Source organism: Carex rostrata, chromosome 14 (assembly GCF_964058835.1).
Source record: "Carex rostrata chromosome 14, lpCarRost1.2, whole genome shotgun sequence".
In the NCBI taxonomy this organism is placed as follows: domain Eukaryota; kingdom Viridiplantae; phylum Streptophyta; class Magnoliopsida; order Poales; family Cyperaceae; genus Carex; species Carex rostrata.
The window spans coordinates 1,811,558-1,825,680 of NC_135931.1; the positions used below are offsets into that span (position 1 = coordinate 1,811,558).

General features: G+C 31.9%; 1 protein-coding gene across 1 annotated transcript; it reads right to left on the reverse strand.

Annotated features, from left to right (window-relative positions):
- Nucleotides 1-1,055: 1,055 nt before the first annotated feature.
- Nucleotides 1,056-7,760, reverse strand: LOC144565796 (glutamate decarboxylase). Its single transcript, XM_078315632.1, has 7 exons — nt 7,591-7,760; nt 7,312-7,516; nt 3,632-3,832; nt 3,215-3,429; nt 2,170-2,423; nt 1,803-1,855; nt 1,056-1,721 (listed from the first exon to the last, which is right to left on the reverse strand). Exons 1-7 carry the CDS (start codon nt 7,674-7,676, stop codon nt 1,293-1,295), a joined length of 1,443 nt encoding a protein of 480 aa, XP_078171758.1. The 5' UTR covers nt 7,677-7,760; the 3' UTR covers nt 1,056-1,292.
- Nucleotides 7,761-14,123: the final 6,363 nt, after the last annotated feature.

A 14,123-nucleotide genomic window follows, 5' to 3' on the forward strand; every position in this document is an offset into this window, starting at 1 on the left:
GGTCTCTGAACTAAATTTTAACAGAAAGAAAGAAACAAGTAATTACGACTCGTGACTGGCTCATTGCTCTCTGACCCGAGCCGAGCTGGCTTTTTATAACTCGGTTTTCACAATTTCCACAATATTAAATATCATATATGTTGTACCTGAACCTGAGCTAAGGCAGAACAGTCTCTAACCCTAACATATCAATGATTAATATTAAATTAAAAATAATTAGCGGTCCAAATCAGTTGTTAAAAGACCGAGTCAGAATGAGCCCTATGAACCAAGCTCAACTCGTCGGGTGAGGGACCGATCGATCCAGCTCACCTTTATGAACATGATTTTTTTTTAATCTAGCTAGCTAATGGTCAAAATCAAATTGAATACATTATTCCATAGAAGTTCTGGTAAACTTAGTGGAATCCTAGTAAAGGTAATCACTAATCACTGAGAACTAGTTATGATCTAATTGAAAGCAACACCTCCATTAGGCAAATAACTAATTGCTGCTTTATGAACCAAGAGAGGGGAAAAAAATTCTTGAAATGTACTCATGAGAGCAATAAACAATAATGATAGTGGCGTGTGATGGCACTTTCTCCACCGATTTCTTTTTCATGAGGTGTTTTAGAATCTAGACCAATGAATATTTCAAGCCTTTAGCAATGTAATGGTTTACTTTAAACTGAAGAAAACCTCAATGGAAATTGGGTCTCTATCGATGATTAGCCGAAAGATAAGGATGATAGTTATTAAACAATAAAGCAAAGTAGTGATGTACTAATTTTCGAAACAATAATTAATTAATAACTAAGAAGGTTCCTGTTGGTTATTTATAGTTTTCGATTTTATTTGATTCTAGATTGCGTTCACGGCGCATTTTACTGGCAACTGTACTAGAAACTAAACACAGCGCCTCCTGTATCTGACCAAAGGGACTTGTTGCACAATTGCTCGCACCAGAAATTGTCAACGAATCCATTTTTCTATATTCTAGATACTTAACTTAGGAATATATCAAATGTAAGAACAAAATAAAGGTAATACGTAATCGTGAAAAATCCCCTGAATAATTTCAGACAACAACATTGCATAATTAGAACTCAATTTTTATGATAAGCAGGCTACCAGTACAGTATTTAGCCTGGCCCATAAAAAAGAAAAAGAAAAAAAAAACAGAATAATGATTGATATCATAACCAAGAAACAGAAAAAATATATAATCAAAATGGGAAAAATAATAAGACCAATGTGTGAGGTGTACTCATGCCTGCAAACAAATATGCACGCAAACCCTAACTCTACGCTTAACAAATCCCTTTGTTTTTGCTCTTGCTCTTCTCGACCAGCTTCATCCAAGCTGTAGCCGCTGATTTCGTTATCTGGTTTTCCATGTCCTTCTTACATGGCATCGCATCGAGCTCATGAAGTGCCTTCTCAATATCAAGCACCAGGCGCTCGGCCAGGGTTCTGCTAAAATCTTCGCGAATTACTACCCTCAAGACAGTGATGTGCTGTGCATCTGCTGGCATTGTGTATGCTGGTATGATCCAGCCAAAGCGGCGAAGGAACTCTGACACCGCAAACTCATCGTGGCGGCTATTGTCCTTTAAGGAGAAGGCGACAAGTGGAACCCCATCATCCTTGGAGACGATGTTGAAACGACCGGATTGCTCGAGGCCGGTCTTTAGCACCATAGCATTTTCCTGGCAATTCTCCATGATGTTTCTATAGCCCTGTGGTATAAATGGAATATAAGAATTTACATAGAGGATGATGATCAAAATCATTGCAATGAAGTGTATGGCATTAATTACCTCAAAACCCAAGCGGATCAGCTGGTAGTATTGTGCAATAATTTGGCTAGAACCTGTTAAAAATCCAAAGACATTAGTGAAATTAGTCTTGCAATTCAAAAGGGATAAAAAAAAAAAAAGGTTACAACAGATGTACAAACTACTGTATAACCATGTAAAGGCAATTGCAAATTATTTTATCAGGCGTTCTCTGTTGTTTACTGTGATCTCTGTTCCTCAAAATCCAAACACCATACAAAATGTCCAATTACATAATTTGGCTCATTATGACATGATCATTTCATGTGCAAATCGAGGGTACAACGGGGAATATGATTTAACCGGCATTACTGATATATTCCAGCATGGTCTTGTGGCATCTTCTTACCTTTGGAGAAGTTCAAAGTGAATGTGGGTTGATCGGCTCCGAGGTAGTTGATGTGGAAGATGAGTTCCTCTGGCAAATCCTCTTTGCTCCTCCAAATGGACCACCCAATACCAGCATAGACCAGACCGTATTTGTGCCCACTGGCATTGATGCTCTTCACCAGGGGCAACCTGAAGTCCCATTCCAGCTCCGGGTACAAGAACGGCGCAATGAATCCGCCACTAGCTGCGTCAACATGGATCGGCGTGTCCCAACTAAATAATTGAAGGGAAAGTAAATTAGATGAATGTGAAAGCATGAATTCTTGATCGCACGTGTTAACAGAAATTGGCACCATGTATAGTAAAAAACAGCACGCGTAAAAGAGCCTGCCACTGATGCAGTGGTTGTACAAATTATGGATATTTGTAAAAGAAAAGAAAGAAAAAAATAATCAAACACTTTGGGAGCAAACAGGAATCTGTATCCTCCCAGGCACCTGACTAAAAAAATTAGCAACAGACGACCCAGATTAATCCCAACCAGGCCAAACTCAATCCGGTGCCCATAGAAACTATAGGGGTCCGTTTTGAGATTCGTGCCAGGTTAAAAGAACGGTCCAGATCTATTTTTTTTTGAACGAATTGTTTTAAATTATTGTAATTGAAAATAAGTAGGTACTTAAGAAGTCAACAGTTAATATAGGGATAAATATTATATAATATAAACTTATTGGCAACTGCTATAACTAATCAAATGATTAAATTAAAAAAAAATATAAGTATCTACTTTATAGTTTAGACAGATTGTGTATTTAATTTGGTGTAATTTGAAAAATTAACAGCTTAATTTTTTTCAGGACTTGATTGATGCCCAAACAATATCACAATTGCATCAAATTTGAGACAACTTATCTAAACTGCAGAAAACATATCCAAACTATAACTTATTTTGTATTTTGATAACCATATACTCAGGTTTTCAAGGTTTTAAGATAAAAAAAATATTGTCAAAAATTATATCTTCCCATTAATATAAAATAAACTTAAAATTAAGGTTGACTAACCCTGTTTTTGCATTTTTCTCTGTGAGAAGGTCATTAAGTAGCTTGACATCCTCAAATTCACCATTTAGAGTTGAACCAAGAATGGCTGCCACACAAATGGTGTTCTCATCAACCATTTCCACGGCCTTTGCCGGGTCCATCACGTAGTACCCCTCGCTCAATTTCACTTCCTTAAGTTCAACCTCAAAATATCGCGCAAATTTCTCCCAACACACCTATAATTTTGAGTATTCATCTTTTAGATAGTTATTGGATACAAATTAAAATATAAGATTTACTTGTGCACAGTATAATCAGTCAATCACAGTGCTCATCCAAAGATCAGAGGAAAAACATCAAGATTGAAACAGATTGATAAATTTTAAACGCGGAAAATACATGGGGATGTATATAAAATTCAAAAAGATAGAAATGTACTTGAACATTGGCACCAGTAACAATGTTAGGCTTGTCACAAGGCAAGCCTTGTGCCTTTCTCTTGTTTTGCCACTTCCTCTTGAAGGCCAAACCAGCAAGCATTATTGCCTCAGAAGAACCAACTGTACCGACTCCAACAGCAGCTTCTGACTCCCCAAGCGGAGCATTGAACAGATGTGCAATCATGTTCACGCATCGGTTCTGCAAAGTTAATTACAAGCAAATTGGTGAAAGGGTTAAAATTAAAATTCTAAGTACCTAATTTTCTGATAACTTTTTGGTTTTATTTGATGGGGTTTTCATTTTCAAGTGAAGTCAGACTCACACAAAGTTTAGATGCTGATGAGAATTCGTTATTTGTTGCTTCTTAGTATTGGATACAAAAAAAAAAAAAAAAAGGATAATATTTGGGCCCAATTGTTACATCTATATTCATTATATCTTAGCCTAAATGGGCCATTATAAGGCCCATAATTACTTTTCCGCCATTCCTTCTCGGACAAAAATAAAAAAGGAAGCGAAAAAAATAAAAAAGACTTCATTGTTTATTGGTAAGACTTCATTAATAATACTCAATTTATAACTTTTTTATTTAACTTCCAGTAAGATTCCTACAAATTTATATCTAGGAAATATTTTATTGGGCGATATACACTTCAATGGAGATGCCCATTCATTCACAACTGGAGAGCTTCAATACCAGTTTGTTATTTACCAGAGAAGTTTGCCTCTGTTTAATTATGCTATTAGTCAGATTGTAACTCTCCTTGTAAACCTTGGTTCAAGTCTGTGTGTGTGTAGGTTGGCTAATATCAAAACGTTTGCACCACGGCTCCCGTGCAACTAAGTTGTTTTTAGATTTTTAAAGTTCAAAAGATCAGTCCAAACCGTTAAATGTGATCTCTATATTAAAATTTGCTTGGAGATCAAATTTTACATTTTTTTTTTATTTGTTTTCATTATTTATTAAGTCATTTTGAAAATCGCTGATCTAATGATATCTTTCTCTCTGATTTAATCAATCAGTGAAACAGGGATTCAAAATACTTCTTTCTTATTTACTATTCTGTCTCATCTATTACATTTCAAACATGCAAAAAGAATATTACACGGCTATATATAACCTTACATGTGCTCAAACGAACTTCTGTCTTCTCTCCATTAAAATTGAAAAAGTCTCCTGGGTGTTTAAGCAAATTCACATTTATTTCCTTATAGTTATACTATACGTGAAGCATCAGCATCCTATCGATTCTAAATATGATTAAAGTTTAAAGTTATTGGTCAATGGAGCCTGTTAGAATTTAGAAGCGACCAACAACTTTCGTTCCGGTTCTTTTGTTTAGTTTTTCCTGCAACAGGGCCTGTTAGAATCGACCGACAAATGGGACCCATATGATATGCTCTCCTTCTAGTCCTGTTGTCAGGGTTTTATTTACAGGGTTTCTTTCAGAGATATTGAAACAAAGGATTTAAATAGGGAACGTGCGGAAACCGCCACATGCTTTTGCAAACTGGTAGCCAATCAAGTAAAATCTCATGAAATTTCCATTTCCCCACTTAAATATCTAGGGAAATTTCACGTATACCCTTCAAAAACTTCAAAATTACATATTCACCCCTCTATAATTTATAATATAATATTTACCTCTCCAAATTTCAAAAACTCACAAATAAATTTATAGAGTGCATGTTCTATCCTTTATTAAATAATAAAAGTAATATATAGTATGTTTAAAAGAAATGTTTGTTCTAATTCGGTCAAGCATTCATTTATTTTGTAAAATTTTAGGGGGAGAAATATAAGTAATTTTGAGATATTTTAGGGATTTACATGAAATTAGCCGAATAATAACTAGTCAAAAAAACAAATGGCGTTCCGCGTTAAAGGAATCAACCGCCCCCCACTTGCTTCTTTTTTTTGTTATTTTCTGGCGCCGCTTCCACATGCTATGGGCCTGTGGGGTCAGGGATAAAGCCTATTTTATTGGAGCAAGCTACATTTTTTCAAGTTCAGTTTGAAGAAACTCTTCCTCTACCAAAGGTTGCGTATTTTTAACAATCTAGGCTTTGACTATTTGATGAATGAATTGTCGTTCAAGAAGCGCAAACTGCGTAAGCAAGAAAAAACATAATATATATTCCGGATAGAATAGAACCAGATTGTTCTTTTTTTTACTGTTGATTTCAAACGATAAATTTTAAATTGTTGAAATTCTTCAACTTTATGAGTAAAGCGTTTATATGTAAAAATTTTAAAGTTTTAAATTAATTTAATATAAAGTCAAGAAGTCAAAATTAGAAGATTTATAAATTAATTTTAAAATTTTCGCATGTAAACACATAATTCGTAAGGTATAAGAATTTTTACAGTTTGAATTCATCGTTTGAATTCAATTTAATAAATTTTAGGTGAAAAATATTCTCCCCTTTGAAGGGAAGACGATGAATCGCACTTGTAATTAATGGATAATGACTCATGAGCTAAATAAATCTGCTGTGATTCCTGGGGAATAACAGCAACCTGTTATTTCAATTTCAACCGTTCAAACTTTTTCATATATGAAATACAACGATTAAATTTTTTATGTACGAATCTTAATAAAAATTAACGGTTGAAATTGGAATAACAAGTTTCTGTTATTCCAAAAGAATAACAACAGATTTATTTCCAACTCATGAGTGGAGCACTGCAATCTTCCATTTTTTTTTTCCTTTATTTTTTTTTTAAATGAAAGGTGAATGTCTAGTCTACTAGTTATCTTCAAATACATATTTATATTACAAAAGATTTTTTTTTAATTTGCGAATTTCAAATTCATGACTTCTTACATGAAAATCATATACTTTTGCTACTAGATTAAAGACTGATTTTTTTTTCTTTATTCTTATTTCATGTTTTACATCGCTTTGTATTAAGTTTTTTTTTCTATGTAAAAAAGGATCTCATTTTCGTTCAAAGTCTCCTCAATAAAAATAACCATTTCGAATTCCTATTACAGATGCAAATGCTAATAGCTTTAAAATATTATAATAATATTATTAACTATATATTTTGCCATACCTATCACATGTGAATCACACTTGTAGCAAATATTGTTCTAATGCTTTCTTTCTATATTACCCACGGGGATCAAACCTGTAGCAAATCATTGTACCAATACCTTGCCTTTATTTGGTACAAATGCTTCATTCTATTTTTATTTTTTTAGAAAAAAGTAGAGCCTTTCATTTTCAATGGACATATTGACAGAAACTGTGGGGACAAGTTTCTCTACAAATTTTCGTAGGAGACGGAATTTTGAATGGAACCAAAAAGAAGGGAATATAAAAATCAATTGAAAGTGGATTAACACTTCATCAAACAAGAAGTTGACTTTCACATATAAGTCCCTGGTTTAATTTTTATTGCGTTATTTGCTATATATATAGAACAGAATTTTTTAACTGTGGTATGTATAGCAGTACAAGTTCAAATTCTTCGTGGCTTCTATTTAAAGTTCTTATAAAATATGATTTTCCCCCTTTTTTCACCCTAAATTCTAGCAAACAAATGGGAAGAACAAATTCTACAAACAAGAATTGAATCTCTCAAGGCAGAAATGAGAAAAAATTGAGGAAAAAAAATAGATATATATGAAAGAAATAAAAATAAGTAGCGTATATATATGAAATCAGACCTGTAACTCGGTGGTGACCGGGTACTCGTCCATGTCGACATAGTTCTTGTTGATGGAGTCCATGATGAGCTTGTCGCACTCTGGTTCCATCCAAGTCGTCACAAACGACGCAAGATTCAATCTTGGGTTGCCGTCGAGCATCAATTCATCATTTATGATTTGGTATGCGGCTTCCTTCGGGATTGAGTTCTCCGGCATGCGGAACCTACATTGCTCATGTTAATATTTTAATATTTCTTTCCTTTTGGTTTCGTCAGTAGAATGTATGTGTGATTTTACCTTGGAAGGGAGGTACGAACATAACGGGAGGCGAAGGTCGAGTGGATGGACTGATCGGACTCGGAAGCGGCTCTAGATAGCACCATTGTTTTGATTTCTTCTTCTTTTTCTTCTTCTTTTGACTTGTGATTTGAGTAGGAGATAGAGAGAATGAAGATGCTGAGTTTTGGGTGGGGGTGGAGTGGACGGTATCATATTTATATGGACGGTCATGATGCGTTAAAAATCAACATTAATTAATTTTAAGTGCCGGGTTCTTTTACTGCGTCTGCGTGCATGTCTGTGTGTTTTTAATTTATTTCTTGAGGAAAAAGAAAGAGCTTTCAATTGAGGTGGCTGGTGGGGTACACGATGCAATTATTGGAGAATTCACATCCTCTCCAATACCTGATAAGGGAATCTTTTACAATTACTAGATCTGAACCGTTCTTTTTAACTTGACACGAATGTCAAAGTCCAAAAATACTGCCCCTATTGTGGTCCGAAGATCAAACCGGTTGAAAGTAAAGTGAGGGTGATCCTTTGCAATACCGGAGAGGATACGGATTCATTATTGGAGGGGATAATTGAAGTTCACAATTCAGCCTATGGGTTTTTCTGACAAATTATAAAAAAATAATAAAAAGAAATGTCTAATTTAATTTGCACGTTCGTATAAAATCCATATAGTTAGCAATCTCTTTCATAGTAAATTTTATCAATTGCGTTAGGCTTAATCTGAGCTACAGCATCTAATAATAAAAAATAAAAAAACTGAATTGAATGATTGAATCTGAATGTAATAGAGATGGTGATTGGTGAATACTCAATAGTGTAATTAGGCAGTAACCTCCAATGAAGGAAATTAATTAACATCTACAGATTACTACACAAGATAGCAATCTAGGAAATAAATCTCCATTAATATTATTAGATCCGTTTTTGTATTATTTATAGTGTTCTCAAGGATTGTATAATATTTGTAATTAAAGAGTTGATTTTCAAAGATTGTACAAATTATTATTTAAAGAATGCTCTCACCACATTTGTGATAGGCCATTTGAAATAAACTCAAAGAATTGTTAATAGGATAATTTTTTTTTTGAGGGTTGAAATGTCTTCATTTTTAGTCTCCTTTTGTTTTTAAAAATTTTAATAACTTAAAATTTAAAACTTAAAAATCAAAATAAAACCATTGGATATGATCTACCAGTGTTGTAAAAAACGGTTTTAACGGCCGTTTAATCGTTAACGGCGAACTGTTACGAATACACTTAACGGATGCATGTTTGCGGATGAAAACGATTAATTGGCCGTTTTACCGTTTAATCATCAATTTATTCCCGTTTATTCTCGTTTATTCCAGTAAATATTTATTTTCATATTGATTTTTTTTTGTGATGGTGTGTGATAATAAGTTTTATAAATCATGTTTTGTAGTTATTTAGTTTTATAAATCATGTTTTGTAGTTTTATTTGTGCTTGGACATACATCCAATATTTTTTATATATGTTTTTTCTTCTTGCTTACTTTGAAATTGATTCATTCTTCTTTTATTTATATACCATATATTTTTCTTTAACAATGGAACTAAGTTAAATTAAGTTTATTTGGTTTAATAAAAACGTTAAATTGTCCTCATAATTCCGACTAATCGGCCGCATACTGATTAATTGCTTGGCGGTACCCTGTCTGTTCGACAACCGCATACCGTTATTTACAACACTATGATCTGCATCATTTTATCTATGCACGTGTAAAAAATTATGACAATTCAACTTTGTTTTAATTGTCATCAAGAGCTTATAATAACGTACTAATATGGATAATTTTTAGACGTTGATTTTTCAACTTATTGAGTCACATAAAAACAAAATTGAGATGTTATAATTTTTTATGAGCATATAGATAAAATAACATAGATTACATCTAACGGTTTTATTTTAACATTTATGATTTAAATTTTGAGTTATTAATGTTTTAAAAATGAAGACATAGTGAGGTAAAAAAATAAAGTCATTCGAACCCACCTTTTTTTCTCCTAATAAATAATTGATTATTTTAACTCATGGTCGAAATAATATCCCAAAAGGAGAAACGCAAAAATAAATTTGCTTTATGGTGAATTTCATAATTAGAAGGTAGAAGAAGCGAAGATAGATAAAACTCGCACTATAAATTTTAGTTAGAAAAAAAAGGTATTTGACGAGAATTAATTTGTTGGTGATGAATTATACATGTTTTGTTCTTTTTCATGTTATTTTTTTGGTGGTGAATTATACATTTTTTGTTCTTTTTCATGTTATTCGTCAGAGGTGAATTAATTAAATGTTTTTTTTTTCCTTTTTTAAGTTTAAAATCTATTGAATTCTAACAAAAGTTTTCATTGCAAGTAAGAGCGTAGCTGGACTTTCAAACTATAGATATCAAATACATATTAACAATAATTGTAAATAGTTATACATAATTTTTATACCGAGAATAAGAATTAAATTTTACGTATTCATATTATTTTACTCTAAATTATATAAAAAAATCATAGATAAATATAAAATTTTAAAAAATTGTAGATCAATGATCGTTATTCATTCTACTTGAATCTGCCTCTAATGTTAAGTAATTGCTGAATTAATTGTACGGTACATCAAAATTGCTCTCAACTTCCTTGGTCATTTTCTTCTTTAAAAGCATTATTTTATGAATAATTATTTCAATCCCCACACTCCAGTACCCGCATTGTACCCCCATCTCTTAAACAGATTTTAACTTCCCATAAACTAATTTAACTAACTAGTTTAATTAAATTTATTCACAACACTGTGATCTTCCAAGTTTAATTAAATTCATGGGTATAAATACTTGAAAGATAATAAATTAATACTTGCATGTTTAACTTGATATAACTATATAGAGGGACCACTCAAACTACATGGGAGAAGAATCATACACGTTTTTAGAGGTGGGTTTTTTTTTTTTCTTTTTTTCAATATCTTCCACATTTCTCACGTTCTATGAGGAATTTTGCGAATCTAAAATCACGAATGTATTCTACGCAATTTTATCTTTCAAATGAGATCCATGATGACGTACTTTCGGATTCATCGTCACACAAGTATTTATACCTATATTTGTAAGTATTTATCCCCAATCGTGAACCCCGCATCTCCGCATCACATTTCCCTAATCGTCCTTGCGTCAACCTTTCTCTAACAAAAATAGTTGACCACATAGGTATAAATATTTCCGTGCATAGGTATAAATACTTGTAATACTCAGGCTTCTAAATAGCTAGCTATAGCGGCGCTATAGCTACGCTATAGCTTTTCCGGACCATAAACGCTAAGCTATGAGATAAAATTGCGCTAACTCAGCTACGACCGCTATAGCTATAATAGCTGACCGCTATTACCGCTATATGAGACCCGCTATAGCTACCGCTATGCTACATGGTTTTTTTTTTGCAATTTATATGGACTTCTGTACTTCTATTCTTATTTCTAATGCTACATGGTCTTCTACGATAAGTATACTAAACCAAACTATATGCTTCTATTTTTATTTGTGATTTATTCTATTATTCTATATCGAGAAATATTCAAATACTAATTCTTCATTTTGATTACTCTTTTTATAGTATTCATTTGTAAAATTATTATCGTTCGTTTCAATTGAAAGCTGATTTTGATTATTATTATAATTATAAAATGTTTAAATATGTATATTGACTTCATTTACCTTATGAAATTAATTGCTCTTTGTCTATTATAATATGTAATACCATGAAATATAAACTATTAAATAACGTTACTTTTTAGATTTTTTTTTCTTCTTATTTGCATAATTGATAAAAAGTATAGACTTAGATTAGTTGTCATTTAGTTGTTACATCAATTCTCTAATATTGATTATGTTGATAATTAGTAGAAATATAGAATATAAAGTTTGAAAAGGGAAATCGCTATGTGTGATAGCTTCCGCTATAGCTACGCTATTCGCAATAGCTTTTTTTTTGGGTCTCCCCGCTATGCCGCTATAATCGCTATTTAGAACCTTGGTAATACTTGATATTAATACTTTTAAATGTCAGCAGTGTCATATGTGAAAAATACTAGGTATAAATACTTAAATGACGAGGTATAAATACTTGTGTGATGACGAGCTCGAAAGTATGTCATCATGGATCTCATTTGAAAGATAAAATTGCGTAGAAGAAGTTCGTAGTTTTAGATTCGCAAAATTCCTTATAGATCATGAGAAATGTGAATGAGATTGAACAAATAAAATTGAGGGGATAATGGAGGTATGAGAGTACGGGTACTCATATCACGTCCCTTATTTTATAGTATCTAAGATGAGGGGGTTTTAATTAGTACTTTATGACAGTTCTGTCATGATCTTATCTTCTTTCAATCCTTCTTGTAGGCCGGTGGTGGTAGATGACTAGATGTTGATATATAGATATAATAAAATTGTAACGTGTTTTGCAATTAGAACACAAATAATTTAGAATTCATAAATTCAAAATAAAATAGCAAATGTAATTAAATTTTACAGTTTTAGAGTGATGATATTGTTAAGCGGAAGCGTAAATACTGATCATGAATGGTTTTTCTTAGACGTGATGATGGAGATTTTAGACGTTTTTCTTTTACTTCTATCTTTTTTTTTCTTTAAAATAAATGGACGAAGTTTTTCAAGATGTGGTGCGTCCAAATAAAAGAAGAAGTATTAAATAACTCTGAAACAACCTTTCAAACCAGTATATTTTATAAATAACAATCTGCATTTTTTCAATCAAAAATTTAAATGCACTTTTATTAGTCATATAAATAAATTTAATGCATAATAATAATAACATAGACCACATAATAAAATAAAAACTAACAGATATTTCGTAACTTTCTTTAATTAATTGTGCGCCTCCTTATCATTTGCATCTAAAATGATTTTTAGCATCTAGCGCACATGATAAGCAAGTATCTTTTTTCGCAATGTCAAGAATCACAAATTAATTCAAAATTTTATAGGATTCGACATGGTAATACTAACACAAAGAACATAAATAATATTTAATATTATGTAGATTAAACTTTTGAAAATAATGTATATATTATTTAAAATTAATATGAACTATATATATTGAACATCTTAAAAATAATTACCTTCGATTTTGAAATGATAGAGCTTACTAGAAGACACTAGCTAGACAATTTATTTATTTCAAAATAAAACAAGTATCATTTATTAGAAGTATTATTAATTTAAATAGTTTAAAGTCAAAGATAGATTGTGGAATGATAGAGTTTTCGTACTGATAACGTATTAATATATATAGATATATAGATATATAGATATAGAGAGAGATGGGCTACGGTGAGTTGCGAAGTAAAACACGTTTATATTTCACGCAATATCTTTATTTTTAAAGTTCAAAATGTTAATCCGAACCGCTCAACATGATCTCCATATTGAAATGTGCTTGAAGACCAAATTTTACATTTTTTTTTGAATTTTTTTACTATTTATTAAGCTACTTTGAAAATCTGAAAATCCGAGTGAACAGTAAAAATTTATGGACCACCGGATCGGCGATTTTCAAAGGGGCTTAATAAATAGTAAAAAAAAACCAAAAAAAATGTAAAATTTGGTCTCCAAGCACATTTCAATATGGAGATCATGTTGAGCAGTTCGGATCGACGTTTTGAACTTTAAAATCGCAAAATATGAGTGTGAAGTAAAATAGTCGCTTTATTTCGCAACTCACCATAGCCCATATCTCTCTCTCTATATATATAGAGAGAGAGAGAGATGGGCTATGGTGCATTGCAATGCATGGAGGAGTTTGTGCATTGGACCATAAATCTAAAATTCAAAATCCAAATGGCCGATCCAAACCGTTCATCTTGTTCTCCATATTAATATGTGCTTGGAGACCAAATTTTACATTTTTCTGAATTTGTTTACTATTTATTAAGTATTTTACAAAATTGTTGATCCAACGGTGGCTTAACAAAACAGTAAAATCAGCAGCCACCGTTGGATCAACAATTTTGTAAAATACTTAATAAATAGTAAAAAAATTCAGAAAAATGTAAAATTTGGTCTCCAAGCACATATTAATATGGAGAACAAGATGAACGGTTTGGATCGGCCATTTGGATTTTGAATTTTAGATTTATGGTCCAATGCACAAACCCCTCCATGCATTGCAATGCACCATAGCCCATCTCTCTCTCTCTCTCTCTCTCTATATATATATATATATTAAGGAGTTAATATAACTAATTTGGGAGAATTTCATATATACCACTCAAAAAAAGTGAAATTACATATTTACCATCCAAACTTTTGTAATTACATATTTACTATTTAAAAATCTACTAACTCACATATTTACCCAATATAACTTTAGTATATATCAAATATACCCCAAACTCAGATTAATTATGCTTAATTTTCTTAAAACTATAATTAATCAAGGATTAACTTAGCACCCTCTCTTTCTTTATTTAGAACAGTTCTCCTTTATACCCAAAAACAAATATTCCAAACT

Excerpts from the sequence above, each read along its gene's own strand:
- LOC144565796 (XM_078315632.1), bottom strand. The coding sequence starts at position 7,676 with ATGGTGCTATCTAGAGCCGCTTCCGAGTCCGATCAGTCCATCCACTCG. Across the intron at positions 7,517-7,590 it reads GTTCGTACCTCCCTTCCAAG|GTTCCGCATGCCGGAGAACT; the intron begins GTAAAATCACAC and ends TGAGCAATGTAG. Across the intron at positions 3,833-7,311 it reads CGGTCACCACCGAGTTACAG|AACCGATGCGTGAACATGAT; the intron begins GTCTGATTTCAT and ends TTAACTTTGCAG.